The sequence below is a fragment of the Pyxicephalus adspersus genome, chromosome 11, assembly GCF_032062135.1.
Source record: "Pyxicephalus adspersus chromosome 11, UCB_Pads_2.0, whole genome shotgun sequence".
NCBI classification, from domain to species: domain Eukaryota; kingdom Metazoa; phylum Chordata; class Amphibia; order Anura; family Pyxicephalidae; genus Pyxicephalus; species Pyxicephalus adspersus.
In genome coordinates, this window is record NC_092868.1 from 42,197,269 (window position 1) to 42,222,251 (window position 24,983).

The window sequence follows — 24,983 nt, forward strand, 5'->3', positions numbered from 1 at the left end:
AGATCATCAGAAGAACTCTGGATGTACATATTATCATAATTTTTTAAGTAATTGCAGAGGATGCAGAGCTGCTGTATAGACCAGTATTAGATCCAATCTGGAAGAACACCTGGTAAAATGAGATCACTATAGTGAGAAAATACATGTACTGAAGCTTCTTACCTGCAAAGGATTTGTATTACTGCACAACCAGTCCTGAGACTTATGCAACCATGCCACCCAACAAATCCCTGTCTTTAATATCTCCTGCAGTTGAGTAACACTTAAAAGTCTTGTCCCCAAGTATGTTATCGGAAAGGCAATTTGGAGTGGCATCTCCCTGCTCTTTCCTCATGACAACATCTCCCTTGTTAGATTATAAGTACTGCAGCTATAAGTATGCATTATATCTTTCTATCAATTCTCACCTACATTTTTACTCTGTCACACTCTTTTCCAATGAAGACTTTAGGCAGATATGCAAACACATTGCATAGCCTAGATTGACTGTTGCTGTCATCACTAGGTAACTAACCTTAAGAAATAACTTGCAGCAGCCACATTACATGTTTAAGGACAAGAGGAAGCTACAAAGGGGGTGCAGGAGATTGTGCAAAGGAAAGATGCAAAAAAGAATAACATAACTGATTACGATTTGCAATGCTTTAGCTAATGTTTAGTGAAAGTAAATATACATTATGCTTTAATGTGATCTCTATTTCCAACCCAAAGATGGAAAGCTTTGAGCAGTTAGCCGCATAAAATATGTGTATAAGCAGACATCTGAGCTCACTGATCTAGACTCAACTAGCAATTGGCAATGCCAGATTTTTTTGAGGGGCTATGGCTCCTTTTTCCCCCAGGATCAGTTGGTCCATTAACGTGGATTTTTGGCTGCTTTCACTTAACAAACAAATGTGTAGTGTGTAACTCTTTTTCTAAGAAAGTATTGGGGTGTACATGCAATTTGTTTCTTAATTCAATTCAATAAAATATGCCCTCACATGTACTGAATTTTTTTTTAGGCTGTGAACCTATTCGGGAATTTTAGAAAACCTCCTTCTATGACTATAAAAGAAATAAAAAGCACAACCATATATTTCTTTTTTTAAATTACAAATCTTATCTGTTCATGTGATAATGAAGAACAAAGGCAGACATGCTTGAAGTCCAGCCTGGGAAGCAATCAGATACAGTGGAGTAAATGATGTAGCCATGCAGGGATATAAATGTGTTTTTTACAAGATCACTGGGTAAAAATAAGTAGAAAAACTCTGATTAAAACGATTAATGTAGCAATTTATCTAGGGATTGGATAACTTCAGAACAGACCATTTTTGTTTTGGGGATTTGAAATAGATGTTACTAAAATGAAAGTACACTTATTATTTCAAGTGATATGAAATTAGCAATGCACAAAAGCTTACCCAACATGCTTGGCTCCCCCTCCAATAAGGTGAGGATGTATTTATTAAGGAAGAGTGTACAGAAGCTAAAGAAAAACCATAACGTGAGGTAGATGAGGGCTCTAGAGTTGAACACTCCCAGGTCAGACTCGATAATGGTTGTTTCTGTAATAGTGATTTGCAGTACATTCTCTTCTGGAACACTGTCACTTCGTGTGATGACAATCCTCTCAGCCCGATGCGGGAAAAGAGGTCCCATATGAAAAGGACCTTTACTCTTCGATTTCTCCTGGGAAAGGAGAGCTTTGGAGTCCTCCGGGGATTGCAGGTTCCCAGACGGCATCTTGACAGTCATAGACCTGAGAAATGGGTCATCTGTTCAACACATTCCATCAGGCACGAAAGGGCACCGGCACGCAGTGACATAGCTTGACTCAGCACAGCCCAAACATATTTCCATTTACTCCTATCCTCTGTGTACCTTAAGGGTTTTGCTTTGTGACCTGAAGGAAAAAAAAATAAGAAAAAAAGTGATGATGTAAACCAGATCATAAAAAGAAATACATGCTTAAGATTTATTAAACCAATAAAAAAGGATAAATAATTCATTCGCCTATGATCGCCTACATGTCTCCACCGTGCTTCAACACAATCAAAGAATGCTCCCTGTAAAAATTACCTGCTGAAATCGACCCTATTAGTAAAAATGTTACATTTTATACTTACCTTTACCTCACCACTGTGGCACCTAGGAAAAACTTATTTTAAAATCCTGGAAAGTTCTTGGTTAACACAGAGCAGCCCAAATCTTGTGAAAAGGTGCTATAGTAAATATATTGTTTTTCTTTTTCAAGAATCTTTTGAAAGCGATGTTGCAGGGAGAGAGGTCTGAACATTATACTTGGATCTCTAATTGTACCGCATGTTCTTTATAACATAGTTAATCTTCACTTTTTGAATTCAGATCCACTTTAAATACCATTATAATTTATGCAATGTCTCTACAGACCAGGAAGGGCAGACTCTTTTCTGGTTTCAGTGCATGCTTGTTTTGAGTCAGTTATTCAAAGTATTGGGTCCACAGGCAACCAGATTTTTTCAATATTTATGTAAAAGTCAGCAATGGCATCCTTTATATTTCTTTCCATTCAGGTTTTCTTTAGTATTCTGGAATGAGTACATTACACAGTAAGGTGTCAGTATACCCTCAGCTATCTATTATTCATACCTATCTTGACAACTAGATCCAATATGTCTTATTCATGCTTTTAGTCCTTGCGGAGTTAGAGTGAAGCCACTACAAATTTCACAAGTTCTTCCTCTGCTTACATCTTAGGGCAGTGTTTCTCAAAAGAATTCCGTGGAACCCCTAGGGTTATTTTGGAGATTGCCAGGGGTTCCTTAAGCAATGAGCAATTTGTGTATCTCAGGTCAGTATAACTATCTGTAAGGGTGGCATTGTTCTCACTGGCCAGCAATGTAAGGGGCATTCTTCCCCCTTACCAAAATGCTTAAGTTCTGTGAGCTGACTGTGAGTGACTTTAGCAAATATAGAAGGGGTTCCCTGAAAACTTTAAAATATTTAAAGGATTTCCCATGTTAAAAAGATTGAGAAAGTCTCCCTTATACCAAATCAAGACTATACTCACTAATATGTATGTAGTAAAGCTAACTAGGCAACTGTTTTGGTTTGTTTGGTTTAATTACATGTATGCTGGAACACAACTGACCAAAACAATGCACATTTTTGACATGTATTTAAATCTATAAGCCCTAAAGCTATAGGTATGGGTTGATCTGTGCATACAGGGTGTTTTGAAACCTTGACTGTATGCTTGTTCTTGTTTCAGTATGTTGCTAACCTAGTAAAAGGATATCAGGCCTTCACTTATAAAATCAAGTCAGCAAAGAAATGAAAGCCAACAATATTCTATCCTGAAAGGCAGCATCTGGGATGACTTCAAGTCTATAAGTCTTCAGCACACAGGCACAACGTATGCCAAAGATTTTAACCGAGTATATGTAAACAGTGCTGCAAGACACAGCCCTGTTATAAGAATAAGTAAAATGCTGAGGTGGGTGTGTTAGTAATGCTAGCTTAGGAGTGATGAATAGGGATTAGAAGAGTTTATTGTAAAAGTCCATTAAATATCCACTGAATGTGACTAACACAAACAATTGGAAAAAAAATGTACAACTAGATCATGTCCACTGTCTACCCCCAGCAAGCCTCCAACAGTAACCTGCATTCTGCCCTTTTCCCAGTGATCTCCCCAGTGCCTTTTAGCTGGGCACACCACCCGGCACTTTTCAGTAACCAACCGGCTGTTTTTGGGTGGTTACTGAAGAGTTGGGTCACAATACTGGGGCTGCCACCAACCTACAATTTCTTCCCACACAGCTCAAAAAACTTTCTGGGTTGAATACTGTTTTCCCTATGACCTTACCTAATCCACAGCATCAGATCGGGACCTGGCTGGGTCACCATTACTCTACAAATCATATTACAATTCAACATACCACCATGGCAGAGTAAAAGAACAGATTCCAGTTGACATTAATATTTCCCTGAACTCCAACTCAGACTTTTGTACTCACATTTACACTAGGGGACTCTGTAGCAACAAACAAGAAGCCCATGATCACTCGAGTGGGAGGATCACGAAAAAACGTTTCTGTACTTTTCTTCCTCAGGCACTTGTAATGGATATGGGATCTTCAAATAAATGGGGTTGATGTCCTTATGGGTTGACATTTATAGGCGTGTTGTTCTATATATATATATTAGTCACAGATATCATGTGGAACATGAAAGATTAAGTGCATAAAAAGAGACCCTGTGTGTGAAGCATAAAAATCTCTCCAGGCAGTAAAGACTTACTATTAAATCTGTTATGATTATTAAATTGCTATTAAATAATTAATAAATAAATAATGCACTATTAAACCCCTTCAATTCTCACATTTTTTTGCTGGCCTTAAAGACATGTCCCTGTGTAGCAGATGATCAAGGGTCCTTTCAGTTCAAACTTTCTCCCTGCAAATGTCATCCCCATAAATTGGGTTCACTACATATAGGTACAGCTGAGAAAATCCTCCATTCCTTTAGAAAAGCATGTTGTCTAGCAGAGATACACATGTAAAAGGAAAGCCAAGGACCATGTCTTTGTATACCACAACACAATCAATCTCTGTTCCTACTTAATTGCAGACACTTCACTGTAGCCATGTTATACAGAAAAGATTATTAGGACTGCTGGCTCAGTCATTCAGATATCAGAACAGCATAACAAATATTTTTTTTATCCGAAGTGATCACTTCTTAACACAACCCTGTTGCCAAACTTTTTATTTCAACAGAAATCTCTATAAAAATTTGTTTAACACATTTTAAGTACGTTTTTTCTCCTAGACTGTAAGCTCTTCGGGGCAGAGTCCTCTCCTCCTCCTGTGTCACTGTCTGTTATTTGCAACCCCTATTTAATGTACAACGCTGGGAATTATGTTGGCACTAGATAAATCCTGTTTATTAATAATGATAATACTTGTAAAAACCTCTTGTGTAAACATGCAAAAGTCCAAACTTTTGTTGGGCACCTTCAAACTGAATAATGTGTCAGCAGCTCCGGTAGACTTGGTGATGTAAGTCAAGTAAAATTCTATAGCATTCCCTTCATTCCTACCCCAATAGCTACATAAAAGATTATGAAGGTGTGTGGGGGGGGTGGGGGTGGCAGAGGAGCTGGGCCAGCACAGAGCCCAATTAGGCACGCCTAGAAAAAGAGTTATGACATGCAAGGGGGCTATGCTACGAAACCTTCCAGTAGTAGTCAAATTTTCCAACAAGTTCAAAGGCACATTGTTTACACATTACTCTATTCTATATATCTATATAGAAATATATTTTTCTTACTTTAATTATTTATTAAAAGTATTTATAATTATTAATGGTAAAATTAAATTTTTAAAGATATTTGTTAGGAGCATACAATAAATTCATAGGGGATCTACCCCTATGACCTGCGGCTGTTATGCAGCTGTAAGATCTGTAAAAAAAAAAAATCCCTGTTCTAAAACGTGGCAGTGCAGTGCTCAGAAATCACTGCCAAGCCTTATATATATCCAAGAGATGCTGGCTTCAGCCAATAGAACACAACAGACCACAAAACATTTATCTTTTCCTGGAAACCAGACCAAGCTCACACACGTAGCCTTATATGCCCTGGGCACTTTTTTGTCACTATCCAAAAAGTTCTCATATAGTTTGAGAAAGCACAATGTTAGTTTCTCCAGCTTTGTTATCCAGCCTGCTACAACTATTTCTAGAACATATGCTACAAAAGTGCACGTCATCAATTTTTCATCACAAATACTATTCCAGTACGGCATATCAGCGCCAAATATTTGTGCGTTGGGTGAAGAACTGGGCTGTGCTGTAAAACACTTGACTGTTGGAATTCTTGTAATTTATATTCCGCCATCTGTTATCCTTACACTTGGTATGGTTTCCTTCAGGAATTCTTTTACATAAATACAAATCTGTCCCTACAGTATACATTTGTGCTTGCATGAGACTAAGTGCTGTGAGCTCTTAAAAGCCTTCTGTAAATACTATAAACAAATGTAAATACTACAGCTAGTATAGTCATAATAAAATTATTAATTATTAATTTTAAAAAAACTAATACTTTGCCTAATGCTCTAGAACATATTCTGCAACATTTAACATCTGGACAAAATGTCATGATCAGAACAAACTGCTTAGAACAATCTCTCACCTGCTGGTGATCTCCCCACTGACCTGTGAACTGCAATCCGGGTTGTGGTGAAATGCTTTAGCTGTAACAGATAACCAGTACTATCTGCAGAGTTTGTTGTCAGGCAAGCTTCTATCAGCACTTACATTGCAGGACACTCCTACTGCACCACGCTGCAACAATGCCAATATCACACAAACTTTTCTCTTTTTAACTTCTCGTGACCTGGTGTTTGAAGATTAAGGCTAGGTACACCCGTGCAATGGCTCTCGTCTGGTAATCGGCTCAGAGCTGATACGGACAAGAATCTTACGCGTGTACAGTGCTCATTGTCCGAACAACCATCCTGGTGGATCCACAGACGATCTTAATGGGAGAGAGCAGGATGCCGCTCCGTCGTTCTTCCCCTTCCCTCTCCATAGAGCAGAATGGGGCTGTATGTACAGTGCTCGTTCATGCATCATGCAGATCGTGAGAGATCCTTTCCAACGACAAATATTCCATGTGTGTACATAGCCTTAAACATATACTGTCAAGTGAAACAATATGAAAAATGTTTAACCAAAAGTATTTAGTTTATAACTAAGGCTGTGAATATACAAGACTTTTGTTGTTGGAAAGGATCTTTCACAATCCTTTCCAATGACGAAAGACTGGAAGATCCATAATTGAGCGCTGTACATACAACGCTGTTCTGCACAATGGAGAGGAGAGGGGGAGAACAAGCGAGCGGCACCCCGTTGTGCTCTCTTTGCTTTAATTTGCATTGCGCTTCTTTTATTGTTCATGGATCTGCCAGGACCGACGAACACAGTACACATTTTATACTAACCCCGAAGCGATAATTGGACAAGAATCATCTGACTTGTGTACGTAGCCTAAGCTATCATCAACACTACCACCTGCGATTGCAACTGTTAGTTAGCTTTGTTGAGATATTAATAAATATTACAAAAGCAAAGTAATATACCTAGAAATATAAAATACATCTGGATTATTTAATCGCACATATTATAATTATTACCAAAAGACTGTAAAGACAGGTTTATGAATACAGCAATCCCACACAGCTTCCCTCCCTGTCATCTGCTCACACTGCAGCATTGATTCCTAAATATTAAGCATCTGCACAATCGACAGCTGGCGTCAGCAAGTGGTAACATATTTTTATTTTGTGAAAAAAACAATTGCTATTCCATCTAAAGTCTTTCAAGACGTTCAACCGTTCTTTTTATGGTGCAGATATTATTGATTTCCAGTATTCAGGGATGTGGCCCCAGGCATAATTAAGTTTAGTATTAATACATTTGGCTTGTGGTAAGACTGCAAAAGAAAATGTATATTTATTATTTAAAGAGTTTCTTTTAAGTTTTAATTGAATGGGGGAGGATTTGAGCCTCCAGACTTTTACAACCATCCTAGGCCTCATTATAGAACTTTACCTTTACTTCAATCTGAACTCAACAATCATGAACACCCTTGCAATAGGGCTGCAAAAATACTGCAAAAATTAAATGATTGTTTTTGAGTAGGGCAGGGCTGTCCAATCCTGGGGGCCAGATTCTGCACATAATTTTAATATTTATCTAAATAAATTTTAACAGGGTGTGATTTAGAAGGAGTAAGAAGCTGGCTGGTATATATGTGGCTTTTAGGGACTAGATTTGGGGGAAACATACAAAACAGTTTACCTTACCTCTCGCTCTCAAAGGCTTCTTCCAGCTGCTAACAGGTCCCTCAAAGCTCCTTCTCTTCACCTATTCACCTGTCACAGGTACTCTAATGTCATGACATAAAATGCAGGGCGAGGAGTAAATCGTAAGGTCAGCAAGGGCCCACCTACAATCCTGAATTTGTTTTAGGCTGGGTGGGAAGAACCTGTAGGTAGGTGGTAGCCCCTGTATTGTGACCCAACTCCTTAGAACCACCCAAAACCAGCGTTTTTACTGAAACGTGCCTGGGGAGATCACTGGAATTGGGGAGGACCGTGCTCACAGAGCAAAGGATAAATTAAATCAACGGCTGTGTGACCAAATGGAGCATTAAACTATTAAGGTCCACAGCAGTCCCACTGCAAGGGTAACCTTTTTACTTACTAACCTGGTTTAGATTTAAGTTCACAATTAGAATGGTTTCACAAGACAGTAAGTGTGGGAAATCCTGCAAATTTACAGGTAGCAATAAAAAGCTGACGAGGGTTCTAGGCAGTACATACATTACTTTTCTCCATTGCTGCTGAAAGTTTGCCTACACTTCAGACGGGTTCTTCCCTACTCTATCCAAAACCTAAGAAGGGTTTAGATGAACATAACCTGGTCATTTCAACAGCAATGTTCCAAAATTTTAAATCTGTTTTTTTTTTAAATAATACCTTGCGATCTTGTTCAAATATTTAATGATACAGGGTGACAATTCTCAGTTTTTTATTTTGAATTCAGAGCCACCACTAGAAATGTCTGGGCCCCCTTGTCTAAATTCCAGCATTGCAAAAGTAAAGCTCTAAAGATCTAGATTGTCCCCCCGGCCCAAATATGCTCTTCTCATACAGTGCCTGTTTCGCAGGCATGGACCACTGTTGTCTTCATCAGAAAACCCATCCTTATAAATGCCAAAAGCAGCCATCGTGACGAAAATGTAGCAAGTAAGTTTCTAGGTTTAATGCATTCAGGCAATGGACCACTCATGCATACATATCGAGATAAAGTAGAACCCTGGTTATCTGGAACTCGGATAACCGAAAAATTCAGATAACCGGTACCCCACAGCTCCGCTTTCTTGATTGCTCCTGCAGCCCTAGCGGAGCTGTGGCATGTGTTCTCTATCCAAGGACACATAAAACAGCTCCGCTAGGGCTGCAGGAAAGTGGAACTGTCAGCAGAGCTTCGCCGATTGCTCTGCTCTGTGATTGGCTGATAAAAGGGAAATCCTGATGACGAGCTGTCATCAGGGTTTACCTTTTATCAGCCATTTAGCACTAGAGGTGAATGGGGACAAGTCTCCCCATTCAAGTCCAGTGCTGATTGGCGGAGAAAAAGAAAAAAGGAATTAACCTCCGAAGACGAGAAACTACACTTATCCGGAATCGGCCATTCCCATTGGGTGCTGGATAACCGAGGTTCTACTGTATTGTGCATCAAGGTGCCCTGCATCAGAAAAAATGCTGCATTTCCTTAATATTTTGCATTACAGTCAGACATGTTAGTTTACAAGTAGACTTTAAAGATTCATTTCTTGGTACTGCAGCCTGCAAAAATGTTAACACATGTCACATGATTGTTGGCAAGGTGAATGGTCGTGCCCATCTGAAATATGCACAGTGGTTCCATGACATTGTTTTTCAATCCACCCTAGCCAATGACTGCTGTGCCTAACCCTGTAGGAGAGAACATCGGAGTGCTCCTTGCATTTCCTCCCATGGAGCACAATGATGCTGTGTATGCAGCATTCATTTGTTCATCTGTCACTGGAATCAATAATGAAAAATGATTTTAAACAACAATCATCTGACATCTGTACAAGGTTTAGACCCATAGACCACCAAATCCCCCCTGAACAGCACAGGAGGTGTGAATGGATCAAAAGTACATTGACCCACAAATGTTTTGGAAGCCAAGTCGGGTGTAATGGTGGCTTAGTGGTTAGCACTCTGGCCTTTGCAGCGCTCTGTCCCAGGTTCAAACCACGGCCGGGACATTACCTGCATGTATTAAAGACTTATGACCGAGATAGGGTTGTTAGATTGGGAGCCCCTTTGAGGGACAGCCAGTGACATGAATATGGACTTTGTAGAGCGCTGCGTAAAATGTTGGCACTATATAAATACTATGTAAAAATAATAAGCCTATTTCTGTGTGTGCTTCAAATGTGCATTCAACCATTTCGCTGAACTAGCCTATAAACCTTAGTGAATATATTATAGTACTAAATGGCATTTAGGTTCCCACACATCAGATTGTGTGCAAATTTAGATATGGATAAATCTCTAAAAAAAACGCCAGAGTCTAATAAACATTTAGGCTTGGAAATTAAACAAAACCACATAACTGCTAGCTGTGGCTATAAATACCAATAAAACAGGATAAGTGTGTTTACAGCCTTCTTTAATTTCATCATAGGAATCAGGAACACAGATTATTTCCCTGTCACCTAGAACTGGTTTAGCAGTCTCCGAGCCCAACTATGTACGTGAGAATCATGACGAAATGCCAACAAAAACTCAAAAATTATTATATATTCTGATATTATATATTTCACACATTTTTGGAAATTTTGGTATAATAAACAAAGTGCAAGAATTTGAAGTAAAGGTTAGCTTACATTGGTATTTTTTTAATTATTTGCTCAGTAATAGATTCTCTTGCTATCTGCAAGAGTAGTGTAAGCTTTGTATGTAGTAAGCATTGCCCCTCGAACAGAAAGTGATGGTAAAATTTTACCCTTTGTCACCAGAACCAAAGGTCATAATAAATTGGGACTTTTGTCTTAGTAATACTATTCTCAGTGGAGATATGCTCCTCTCACTCCAAGGTTGTCCTTGACCCCCCTCTAGCCTGCAAGTGGACAGCGATATGAGAAGCAGCACAGTTAGGCTGCATACAAATGTTAGATTTTTGACAAATGAACAAAGAAGTGAGGTGCACACAGCACCCATTCTGTTCTATGGAGAGGGGAGGAGGGAGAATGAGCAAGCAGGTTCTTCTTACTTGTCTTGCATAGCAGTTAATTGCTGTTCATAGATCTGCTGTGGGGTATCAATGAACGATGTCAAGTGGCCTCTGTAAGCATCACTTTCTCGCCCAAGGCGAGCATGATTGTTCCTCTTTACCTCAACGCCACATAGAATGCAAGAGGCTAGTGCAGGGTTCTCCCCAGGCACTTTTAGCTGGGCGCACCACCTGGCACTTTTCAGCACCCACTCGGCTGTTTTTGGGTGGCACCCACCTAAAATTTCTTCCCACCCGGCTTAAAAAATTTTCTGGGTTGAGCACTGTAGTGCCTGGTCAAATGTAAGTACTTCCATTCCAAGAATATACAAATATATAACTATTAATGTATTAGGGACTACAAATCTGAATTGGTATATTTTATATCTGCTTAAAGCTTAGCTTTAAGTTTTAGTGGAGCATAAAAAAATAATGTCCAAAAGAGATGTCTAGCAGAAGCTCCGACAAAGCCAAAAGCAGGAGCTAAAGAAAACAGAACTTATTAAAACTCTTGGTATGCACAAAACCCTGCTCTGCTATTTTTATAAAGAGCAAGCTTAGCTTTATAATTCAATTACCCATCGGGTTGACGAGAGGTTCTTAATACGCAAGGGCAATTAAACTTGGAACTGTTAGGAAAACTTCTTAACCTTTATTCCTCACACACTATTATAAATATTATTACACAGTATTTATATAGTGCTGACATATAATTTACAAAGTCCCTAGTCACGTCATGATTATATGTCATGATACATGATTAAGGAAGTTGGCATCTCTGTGGCATATATTTAATTATACCTGCACTGAACCCCTTTATGTTCCCTTACCCTTTATTGTATGGTTGTTAACATTCTGAAATTCATCTTTACTTGATATACTTGTCATCCCCATTTTATCCCTTTATATAAAACCAATATAAATATTGGAATCAAAAGGCCTAATTATAATAATATTTTAAAAAAAAATTCTTATCTGCTTCATTCCCACTGTCATATTTGCCTCTGTCCCCACTATTTACATTGCTTTCTCTCAAGTCCTCCCCCTCCATTTCTGCTTTCTTTGCTTGATTCTATATTCTTTTATACTTCCATCATTTTTGCTGCCACTTTGCTTTCTCCATGTTTAGTCTATTTGCATTTTTACATCCACATGTCCAATTCTTCTGTCTAAAAGTACCCTGTCACTACTACATATATGCCCCTAATCCTTCTCCTGTGTGCTTCCTATAGAAGATTTTGCCCCATCCTGATCAAACACAGATGCATCTTTCTTTCCTGTTCTCTTTTTCCAGCTGATTTTCTATGCCCCTGCCAGCTCTACAATTATCCTTACCAGGTATAGGCTCATGGCCTGTTCTTGTGAATTAATTCCAGTGGCATTACCCTTCACCTCCATGGACAAATTCTTTATCCTGGGGTGTAAACCAGCCCCAGTTGGTCCACATACCCACTGATCACAGTCATCTCATCATCACAAAGGCATATCAGCCGTTAGTTTATTTATCGTTCCTTTTACTGCCTGCAAGACCGCTTCCCTATTTTGCCTACAAAACTTGCCTAAATCTCATTTATTGCTGCAACCAATTTAATGACCGGTCTATACCTCATTGCTCCTCTGATCATGCTGCCTGGATTGCTTTTTTAGTCCACAGACAATGTTCAGCACCATACTGTGCACACGCACCAATTTTTACCATCTTTCCCTCTGCTAGTCTTTCTTTGCATGCCCTGCTTTCCTGCAGCCATCCACAATTGCCTTCCCGTCCTCCTGTGCGTCTCATAATTCGCTCTTTTCAAATGAATGCACATTGCTAGGCTCACTTCAATTTACTACATATACACTACTGGGTTGCTCACTCTTTGTTTGGAGGTCAGGCAAGGAACAAAAGTAAGGAAATTAGCTGCAATATTTAACTTCCTCAGCACTACATGCCATGCAAACACCAGACAGTCATGGACACACTTCCTTGGGATGATTTTCCACGTCAAACGGAGCTAACAGCTAACTATGTAATATCAGAGCAGCATTGAAGACCACCTGCTAATCTGAACCTGAAAAAAGAAGACCCAAGGATGTGAAGTGACTGAATGTTTGATGAGAGGTGCATGGAGCATTTTTTTTTCTTACACTAAAGATCTGTTAAGCGATATTGGGTAATTAACCAATTTTGAATACATTTTCTTGTTTACAAGATTTCCTCCATTCCACATGGACAATACCCTGCTTATAAACAGGAACTTAATAGCTCCTGTGCAAGGATGTGAAGTGTCCAACTTGTAACAATAAAATACAGAGATATACAAAGATGTGTCAAAGGGTAAATACAGCCTGATTATTGTCAGTTTTAAAACAAGAGATAAACTGGAACAGGATTCTCAAACGGAAAATATAAAAGAACATGCTGATCTAATGTAGTGCAGTATGGTATCAATTAGTGTTGGTCGAATAGCTCACTATTCCATTCGGCAGCTGTTCGACCGAATATAGCACAAAAATTCGGGTGGTCGAACATCGCATACGAATTCCATTAAAGTCAATGGGAGAAAAAATTGGGATTGTTTCAGCACTGTGTAGAGCTTCTACAGCCTCCAAACAGATGTAAAAAGATACATTATAAAAGGATATATAAAAAGATACATTGTAAAAGGATACATGAAAAGATACATTGTAAAAGGATACATAAAAAGATACATTGTAAAAGGATACATAAAAAGATACATTATAAAAAGATACATTGTAAAAGGATACATAAAAAGATACATTATAAAAAGATACATAACACTATTCCATACCCCTGTGCTTCACATGAATATCAAAGAGCACCTGTCAAATCAATATTAGGCTAAAGCTAGGTACACACTTCCAATAATTATTGTTAGAAAATGGACGATTACGACCGATCAACGATTATGCACGATTATACTTGAACAATCATATTGTGCACAATTCTGTACATGCTGTAACAATATGATCGTTCATATATAATCCACCAACAGTGTCCACACACTAGTTACAATCGTTTGAACGATGCAGGGAGGGACATGTAAAGGAGAAAGTGTACCGCAGACACATGCACGATCACTGAACGACCGTACACGATAGATAGTGAAAGATCGTCGGCCAATCAGATCCACCGTGGCGGTCGTTCATTTCCAACGACAATCCTCGTTCGTTGGTGTCCTTGGTCCCTTTTTTTGGCCAATTGGTTGTTCATCAGTCGTTTCTAACGATAATTATTGGACGTGTGTATGCAGCTTTAGTCTACACGGACTGCATTCCCATGGGCTAATCTACACCAGGACGTTTCCTTCAGGCACATCTTTGAGCGTTATCTTAAACGTTGCTTGCAACATTTAAAAATTAAAAAACGCGGGAAAACGCTTCCATTGAACTCAATGGAGGCTTTTTCAAGCGTTTTTAAGCTTTTATGAAAGCTTTCATTGAAAACAATGGGGGCTTTTATAAACATTTTTAGCAGGTCTTTGGAATCTGGAAGCCCCCTTTAATAAGGAGACTCCCAGATCTCCACCGCCGCACCCTGGGGAATGAGTACAGGGGTACATAAATCCCCTTACTCATTCCCTGAAAGGGTTAAAATATAAGTAAAAAATCGGACAAGGCTTTAATTTAAAATTATTTTATGAATGTGTGTGTTTGTGTAATTTAACTTTTTTTTTTCTTAAATTATTTATTTTGTATGTGTTTTTTATTTTAAACTTGTTTTTTTTTATTTTTTACAGGTTATCCCACAATGACATTATGAATCATAATGTCATTGTGGGATTCCTGGACCGTGGGAACTGTGCGGTCACAGTTAATTGAAAGCAGGTGCCTTCAATTAGCTGTAACCGCAGGCAATAGGAGGGCAATGAATGGACATAGTATCTCCATTTTTTTTTTCCTCCCGAATTTTTGCTGTCGAATGCAGCAAAATTCGGTTCGGGTATACCCGAATTCGAACAGCCATATTCGGATCGAATATAGGGACAACCCGAATTCGAACATCAACACTAGTATTAATACAATGAAAAGGGGAACTCGTTGCAGCAAACCACAGCTAGGTGGAAGAAAAAAATCATTCACTGACCTGGGCTCATTCAAATTTCTCTTAAAGGTCTATTTTTAAAGTAGTGAATCTGAAACATTCCCTGGTGGAGAATCAATTACTGCCTTTGAAACATGTGGACCCGGAAGACTGTCAAGTAGGGAATGTTGCAGTGAATGTCAAATTCACTGCTTTAATGATAAAGCTCTAAATGTTCTTTTTGCAGGTGCAAAATTGATTGGGATACAATTGATAATATATGTATCTGAGAAATTTTCAAAACTTTTTGATCAGTTGTAGTTAGATTAAATTATGAGGCACACGGTTAAATGCATCGACTGTAATGAGTGTGGTAGTATATCCCACCAGCCATGAACTACCTCCATAAGTATTGAACATGTCAACGTTTTTCTCAGTGAATATATTTCTAATGGGGCTATTTATATGAAATTTACACCTGATGTCGGTAACAACTCAAGTAATCCACACAAAGAAATCAAAACAAATATGTTCATAAATAACTCTATTATGTTATGTGGAATGGCACAGGGAAAAAGTATTGAACACGCTTAATGAAATGTAATACTTAGTAGAAAAGCCTTTGTTCGTAATGACATCTTCAAGATGTTTTCGGTACTAGTCGCATGCATTGCACAAGTGTGATTTCTGGCCCATTCTTCCACACAAACTGTCTTCAGTTGTCATGTGCTCCTGTGCTTCAAATCCTTCCACAGTTTTTGTCCCACTTACCTTTCTGACCTGGTAAAAAAAATACTCCCCTAGCCGCTCTCTTCACTCCTTTATTGGCCTACTAATGACTTCCTCACTCATAAACTCATCACACACACGGCTCCAAGACTTTTCTAGAGTTGCCCCAACTTTCTGGAATTGTCTTGCTCCTACTTTCTGCTCATTTAAAAGAGTACTCAAAACCCATTTTTTTCAAACTTGCTCATCTGTCTTTTGAAACCCTCACTACTTTCCATCACTCCATTGTCCCCCTGTCATTTGCAACCCCTATTTAATATACAGCGCTGCGTAATATGTTGGCGCTATATAAATCCTGTTTATTAATAATAATAATAAAAAATGGCCTCTTCTATGAACTCTCACATTCAGTTCTTTTCATAGATTTGCAATTAAATTCCAGATGGGTAATTGACTGGACCATTCCAGCAGCTTTATTTTCCTTCTCTGAACCCAGAGAAAACGTTTCCTTGGCTGTGTGCTTGGGATCATTATTTTACTGAAATGTCCACTCTCGTTTCATCTTCAGCATCCTGGTACATTTCTCCATTCATCCTTACTTTATTTTTTTGAGGTCTGCCTGTACTAAATGCTGAAAATCAGCCCCACAACATGATGTTCCCCCCTTACAAAAACTTCAATGTTGGTATGGTGTTTTCTGGGTGATGTGCAGAGCCATTTCTCCTCCAAACATGGTGCATGGTGTAAATGTCATGTCAATAGCCCCTTTAGAAATATATTTACTGAGACAAACATTGACATGTTCAATACTTATTTCCCGGCTGTCTAAACAGAATACACTTCAGCAATATTATCCTGGGGGCGAGGTGGGAGAAAGAATATATAACCAGGTAAAGCAAAACAATTATTTTTTTCCAATATTTGCTCTATTTACTAGGTGACTGGCATAGGAAGATGACAATCTACATGGCTGACAATGTGAAATCTAACAGACCAAAGTACAGTTGGCTTAAGTGACCCAGAGAACAAATGGCATGCGTAAAGTTACTGGGTGCCAATAGCCGATAAAAATATATCATCTCTGTGAAAACTGTTGGAGCTCATTTCACAAATTACATGACTAATCAAATCTGAGCAAATTCCAAATTTACAAATTGAAACACTAAAGTTTTTGATAAAAAAGGAAGAGTGGAAGAGTGCTTTTTGTTGTGTCCTTTGCAACCGGTTTTTTATTTGAGTTGATGGCGGTGAAATAAAACATGCACTAAAGGATTTCCTGTTCACCGCAGAAGAACATTCCCTTCTTCTAACATATCACAGACAACAGAGAAGTCAGACATGATAGTAACTTGTAATACTTAAAGATGACAGATTTTCCAGCAAAAGATCTTTTCATAACACAGGCCTTAATCAACAGTGTGCAAAGTTAGCTCACCTTGGGGGGAGGAAACAACAGTGAAAAGCTAAATGCCAAGTGCAAATAGCCTGGAGGAAAAAAAACAAATGTTTAAGGAGCTGAGTCGCAAACATGCCAACTGTTCTTGAAAGAACTTACAGGTTAGGCTATGTACACATGTGCAATAATTGTCATTGGAAAGGATCTTTTATGATGCTTGCACGATGCATGAACAAGTGCTGTACATACATCACCGTTCTGTTCTATGGGGGGGGGGGGGGGGTAGAACGACGGAGTGCCCCCCCCCCTGCGCTCTCTCCACTTCACTTCCATTACAATCGTTCGTCATCCATCATCTGTGGATCCGCCAGGACGGTCATTTGGACGACCAGCCCTTTACACACACAAGATTTTCATCCGATATCAGGCCTGAGCCGATTATCGGATGAGAACCATTACACGTGTGTACCTAGCCTTAGGGAATCCCTAATAATTACCACAGAACATTAGTGTGGCGGTCAGTGGGAAGAATACCACTTACATTGCCTGTCAGTTGGAAGAATGTCACAAAAAGAAAATAATTGGTGTCAGTGGTAACTGGCCTGAGAGTCACAACTTGCTCATTGCTCAAGGAACCCTGGTGTACATAGTATATTAGTGTACATTATAGGTTTGCTCTGGTTACATAACGATCTGTCGTTCTCAAACTTTAAATGATTTAAAATGATGAATTTAGTGCTCCGTGAGGTCAGAAAGGTTGGCGACCTCTGGTGTAAAGCACTATCATGGATGCATCACAGACTGTCGTGGATTATAATTGTGCAATAAAAATGGTAACCATATGAATGGTACTCACCTTTCAAGGAATATCAAAGCACAGATGTAGGGCCAGAGTGGGTCATAAGAACTTTTTGAACTCTTACACTCTTCAAGTTTTTATTATAGCAAATACAACATGGTGCAATGGTATGATTGAAGATGGCAGGAGGCATTGAGTAATGATAAATACGGAAGGTTTTTGGGTGCATATTTAGTATAAGAATATTACAGATACATTTTCATAGAATAGTCTGTTGGTGTGTTTAACAGAACCCACCCACTGTTCACTAATTCTGATATTAAACAAGAGGGGAACCCAAATGTTAAGCTAGGCCAAACATTCTCCACCAGGGTTCCTCTAGCTTTCACTGACTGCCTATCTGATGGTGCCAGCATAGTTCTGGATTCAGTACTATAAGGCAGAACCGGTGGGATGGTACCAGTGATTTTTATTTAGCTGTTTGAATGGCTGACACTGTAAAAGGACATTAAAGTGTACCTAACCTCAGAATTTTCACTTTACATAAAATGGTAGAGAACCTTTTAACCTCCCTGGTAGTCTGATTATGACGGTATTTTTATGTCAAAAGCGGTACATTGTTTTGCATGGGAATTTTTTGTTTAATATTTTAGGCCTGTAATTCTTAGGTATGATAAGTTTAAAACACAAATCATAAATTAAAATATAACAAATAATTATAAATAATAATTATAAAAAATAATGAATTTAATAATTTTATTAAAAAATTGTTAAAATTTGTCCAAACAAAGGTACAATAATAGAATAAACTTTTGGATTTATTATTTGGATTGTAACAGGGGGGTTAATGAATGGAAGCGCAGAGCCTACCTGGATACCTAAGTCACACTTGGCTGCTCCTTCTGCGCATGCCAGAGCATCTCAGGCATGTGCAGAACGAGTCCTTTTGCCAAAAGGGAAATAAATTGCTGATCTCACGCATGCGGAGTGAGATTGTCAAGTTTTTTTCCCATCTACATCACCAGATCTCACACCTGTGTCGGTGGGGTTGGCGGAGGCTAGCGCGCCGGCCCGAAAATGGATGTCGGAATGACGCGGGACCTGATGGAAGCCTCCCGACGGATCGACTGCTCTGTGGAATTGAAGGTAAGTGTTTTTTTTTTGTTTTTTTGTTTTGGGTTGTTTCTGGGTTTACTTTGTCTTTATATTATATGTATCACCAGGCATTCTTCCCACCAATCCTCACTGATTTCTGGGGGATCCCTGAGACCCAAAATTGAAAAATGATTCTAATGAGGGGTGTAAGGCTATATTTTTAGACTGGCGGTGGGAACAGACCTCATTCTGCTCATTTAAAAGAGCACTCAAAACCCATTTTTTCAAACTTGCCTACCCATCTTCTGTCTTTTGAAACCATCACTACTTCCCACCACTACATATCTCCCATCCTATTGTGTGTAAATTCCCCCACCTACCAGATTGTAAGCTCTTCGGGGCAGGGTCCTCTCCTCCTGTATCACTGTCTGTATTAGTCTGTCATTTGCAACCCCTATTTAATGTACAGCACTGCATAATATGTTGGTGCTATACAAATCTTGTTTTTTTTTTTTATTAATAATAATAACAGAAGCTCCTGGATAGATCAATGCAGTTGGCACCTTCCCAGCTCGCACCAATTGCTGTGCTGGTTCCTAAGGTACCAGAGTTTCAAGAATTGCCAGCAGCTGGTACCGAACCCCTCACTATCAGCACCATTTATGCCCTATGGACATTACTTAAGCCTCCAGTGCACCACAACTTCACTGTCATAAAGTTCCTCAAGTTTTTTGGTGTGGTTGGTGCTGATTTCTGGTTCTGCCCATTATTGGCACCCACACCACCCGGTCCCAGCACCCAATACAAACAGCGACAAGTTCTCAGAATGATGGGCTTGCATTGCTGAATTTACAGAACCATGCAATAATAATACAAGCTGGGGAGCTGGTAATACACAAGCATTATGTACACATGTGCATGCTGTATACAAGACCTTCTATACCCAATATACACAGAGTGCATGGTAAATAATATTATAAATACTTTAAGAAGAAGTCATTACCTGTGTGAAGACAATGCCAGGGCTGCCTGCTTCATGCTACGTCCTGGACCTGAATGAGCTGGCAGAGGCCTATGCCTTAGCAACAAGCCGGGGACTTTCCTAGCAGCTGCACACACTCAGCTGGGCTCCTGTAGCGGCCTTGTTGCTAGCAATAATCCGGTCCTCGGATAGCCGATAGAAGAAGAGCAGAGGGTGTTCAGCATGGACTCACCACCTAACCCCTGCTACCCCGCCTGGCCCTATCCTCCATGGTGACGTGACAACCCACACCAATGGGAAACACCGACCAAACAGGAACCCACCTGCTGCCATAGACTCGCACTACACGCCTGACACCTAGTGGCGAAACTGCGAAACTTCCAAACCCCCTTAAAAGAAACCCTGTCGCAAAACTGCAAGTAAAGGCAGAAAAAATTTACATATAGGTATTTGCCTTTTTATTTATGATATTTAATTTACTTGAAATGTGCTTTAATGCATGTCTTAGCCCTTTCCTTTTATAATGTCTAATTTCTTTGCTTGTCCTGATTCTCCATCACAATTAGACCCCCCCCCACGCCACAGGTCCTTCTAATTACTGTCTATGCTGCCTCAGCTCCTGAAACCCTAGTATAGTCCTCATCTGCTCTAGGAATGTCTAATTATTCACTTCCCTGACCCAGCAATTCCATCACATTTCTTTAGCAATGCCCCCTCTCAAACACCATACCTTTCACCATAAGTTTTTTATAAGCTAAAGTAAGGATAAAAGATCCACCAAAATCAATTAAAAACAGATAAAGGATCCACCAAAATCTATCAAGTAAGGATAAAAGATCCACCAAAAAGATCAAATTAAAAAAACAGTAAAGCTGACCAAGCATACCTAGCCCTCTTGAGAAATAAGATCCTTATGTTGAACATCTTTGGGTTAATTACAATTACACAAGAATTTTATGTAACTTGAAGAATCTTATGTAACTTATGTATTCAAGAATCGTATGACAGCGAATAACCCCCCCCAATGAACCAAATTCACCATTCATGAGGACAGGAAGTATCCAGATTCCAACCATGCACCAAAAACTTTCCAAAAAGTAATGGTACTTGTAATGGTAATGGTCCCCCCGACATGTTTATATTCAAGTGGAAGTCAGCTCCTCCATAAATAGGAATCAGTTTATCTCATGCCGAGGTTACTTATTGTGTTTTATGAGGTTCTACCATCAGCAGACACCAAGTCTCCCAATCCCCTGAGGAAGCCCCAATCGGGCAAAACACATCGGGACCAGGACTTTGCTGATATCATATAACATACTCTTGACATGCGATGTAACCTATGAATATACCTATGAATATACCTAAGTATAGAATCACTGTGTTAGTAGATACCTAGCGCAGTAGAACTTTGTCTAGTTTTAGAGGAATATTACAATTAATAAAGTTTACTTTAATATCAACATATACGTTGCCTATAAAAGCCTGTCTTTTTTCTCTTCCTCTCAAATCATATCTACTTTTTTAAACTAAAATTAGGAGCAGATTTTTGTAGAATGGTCTTTTAACAAGGTCTCTTGAAAGGACACTTCCATCCTTACAAAAGTACTACTTTAAGTACCCCCTTCCTCCATTTCCACCAGTTGGTGTAGCTTGCTTGGTAACAACAAACAATCTTTGCAAAGAAAGGTCCAGTTCCAGAAAATCTAGTTCATCTTCCGGCTGCTCAGAGGCCCAAGGCTCAATGCATGGACCATGGTACACGTATTCAGTAAGAGGAGGCAGCAAGGACAGGTCAAGTTCTTAAACAGGATGTGTTACATTTATCCTTTGCAAAAAAAAAAATTATTTTCTTGCACTCTGCAGTCTTATATATTTATGTCGGTGAGCAATAACCACACACAAAGGTGGTGGGATTTTAAGAGATCATTTCCACCTTTGCATTTTTTTTTCCTGCTTCACTCACTGAGATAATTGGAAAGACATAATAATGTTCATCAAGGTTGCTGTATGTTTGAACTTGCCATGCCTTTAATTTTCTCATATCACCCAACTTTTTTTACAAAGTATAAAGGCAAAGGGCACTCCCTTGCAACACCTCCCAGAATGAGGACCACGAAAAATAAGTAAAATGAATATTGGTTACACCTAAAAAATGTTTATAGTTTTCCTATTATGTTCTCCATATACCAAGGTTTCAAAACATGTAATGTAATAATTTAGTGGTTGGAAGAAAGGTTTAGCATCATATAAAACTTTTGGTAGTTAAATACTTTTATGTCTATTATTTATTGCAGGGATTACCATTGAAGCAAAAATAGGGACAAGTGGGGAGGAAAAGAGGACAAAGATTTTGTTCTAAATGGGGACAGTTTGGATCAATGTTTTCCTGCTTATACAAGTCTGTAATATGGAAGCATATGGGTAGCTAAACTCACTAAATTGTGTTACAGAAAACACCCATGGATTGGTAGTAAAAGGAGAATTTACCATTATCTTGTAATCCTTCTAACTCTAAAACTACAGTGCTGATCACACGCTTTCTAAAGAAGATTTGGAAGTAACTGTTTAGCAGAACACTCATGAACTTCCAGATATCACCAAACATATGGTTTAGTGAGAAGTTACAGGGGAAGGATTAATATCTGCCAACTGCATGATTACGCAGTCAAGGGATACTACTGAAGGTATTGAAAGATCCTCATTAACTCAGCCAATGTCTGGAGACATTCCAGGGATCACCACCTCTATTCACTCAGCATGGAGCTGACCTGTTATGCACTAGTTAAACAGAATCATTGCCTTAGCTAAAAGCCTATCAGATAACTGCTGAAGAAACAATCGTTTCTAGTGACAGATGAATGAATGACCAACGTACACAAAGTGAATTCTGTTCTATGTTGATGGAAGGAGGAAAGATGAGCGAGCAGCACCCTGCTGTGTTCTCCCCCATTGAAATGCATAGAGGTTCCCAATTGGTCATTCGTTAATCCACCATGGCAGATTGATCAATGATTTTAGTAGACCACTGTACAAATTTTCACCCTGCTATTCTCAGCAGCTTGGCCTCCTGTACTCTAGCTGAGAATAGCAGAGTAGTGTAACAGAGCTGTCAGGTGGAAGAGCGGCTGGGAATGGCAGAGAAGTGTAAGCCTTACATACATTGCTCTGCCATTATTGAGTTATTATTAAACAGGATTTATATAGCGCCAACATATTACGCAGCGCTGTACATTAAATAGGGATTGCAAATGACAGACTAATACAGACAGTGATACAGGAGGAGAGGACCCTGCCCCGAAGAGCTTACAATCTAGTAGGTGGGGGAATTTCACACACAATAGGATGGGAGATATGTAGTGGGTTTTGAGCGCTCTTTTAAATGAGCAGAAAGTAGGAGCAAGCCAAATAGGATGAGGAAGATCATTCCAGAGAGTTGGGGCAGCTCTAGAGAAGTCTTGTATCTGTGCATGTGATGAGGTTATGAGTTAGGAAGTCATTAGTAGGTCATTGGAAGAGCGGAGAGAGCGTCAGGGGGAGTATTTTTTTTACCATTCTGCCATTCTCACCAGCTCCTGTGTAAGCAGTGTGAGGGAAGCTACCTGCGTTCAAGCTGGTTGCGCTCCTGCTGTCACAGTCACTAGCTTTACTGCAGTGTAAGGAGGGCCGCCGGCACTTCTACCTCCTGTCATTTGCGGGCTCCAACTCACCTGCCACAGACTGGCACCAGACCGCAGGCTGAAGTTGGGTACCCCTGCCCTAAACCATTACAGGGTACTATCATCTTGAACTAAGAAAGTTACAGCAGACCTAAAAAAATGACCTTGCATATGCGCTACCATCCATTTCTAAAGTCATAACACAGCTCCTTACTGTAGGTGAAGCATGCAGCAATAAAACGTGTAGCTAAGATGTGATTGTAAATAGAAGTGCAGTCACTGTGCAAGGTTAGTACTAATAAGGTCTGTCCAACATGGGTGCTCCCAGAACTATACTTCAACACTGTCATATAATTGCTTAGGCTGCATACACAAGGAAAATATTCGTTGCTGGAAACAACCTTTCGTGATCGCCTCAAATGACAGATGAGGGAACAAGTGATGTACACACAGTGTCTGTTCTGTAATATGGAAAGGTGGGAGGACAAACGAGAGGCACCCTGCTGTGCTCTCCTCTCTTGACTTGTATAGCAGTCGTTCACAAATCCGTCCTGACGATCCATTACCAACATCAAAAACCGCTGTACAGATGTGGTGATGGGGATAGACAGCTGCATGGGGCAAGCAGAAATAAGCCACACAATCTCAGAAATGTTGGATTCCCATAACTGTTTAAAGATTAGCAGTAAACCATGTAAAATGATTTTATTGAAGTGGGAAAACAGTACACAAGTATCTTTGATTTTGTGGGAGAAAAGGATAAAATTTGGAAACTGAGATGGTGACAGGGTCTCTAAATGAAGAAATATATCAGACACACACATACATACATACATAAAGCACACATGTGGTACTTTAAGTGCTAGTAGAAAAATACAATTACGAATGACAACAGCCTTTATTTCAGTCAGGTGATTGCATATTCTGAATTTCATTGGAATCACCCGAGATTAACTTTTGCTACCAGAAATAGGTAACTATTCCTTGCTGAGCATTTGGTAATTGTTTATGTGACAGTAAATACTGTGTCAACAGGCTTTGGACGGTTGTGGAATCAGTGCGAGGCATCATTCACAATTCACTGATAAGTGCATTTGACATGTTTCAAGCAAGTTTATGGCAACGCACAACCCGTCGCAAACAAGACTCTCAACAGGCTCAGATAATGTTTTTCCTTGTAGAAAAAATTTGAAAATCTGAATACAGCTTCTACTGTGTGAATTACAGATAAACCAGCAGAGGGCGCTCAATTATGTACAAAAAATTATATAAATACAATCTATGTAAGCTTACAATTACAATATAATAAAGTAATGATTGCATCCATTTACTTGCTTTAAGAAGTAATCAACTTGCTAGAATCGACATTTACAAAAAGAAATTTCACTAACACAATCTGTTAAGGAGTACTTGAAAATTGCAATCAGGAGAAACTGCCTAAGAAACGGACTCTA

The 24,983-nt window shown here is 39.3% G+C and overlaps 1 protein-coding gene across 1 annotated transcript in view; it reads right to left on the reverse strand.

The window, feature by feature from the left end:
- Window positions 1–20,156, reverse strand: part of SLC35E2B (solute carrier family 35 member E2B) — a 45,278-nt gene extending 25,122 nt beyond the window's left edge. Inside the window, exons 1-2 of the mRNA XM_072425246.1 lie at window positions 19,895–20,156; window positions 1,407–1,888 (exon numbers count right to left, since the gene is read on the reverse strand). Coding sequence (XP_072281347.1) covers window positions 1,407–1,740 — 334 coding nt within the window. The 5' untranslated portion in view covers window positions 1,741–1,888; window positions 19,895–20,156. The remainder of the gene's footprint in view (window positions 1–1,406; window positions 1,889–19,894) is intronic.
- Window positions 20,157–24,983: the final 4,827 nt, after the last annotated feature.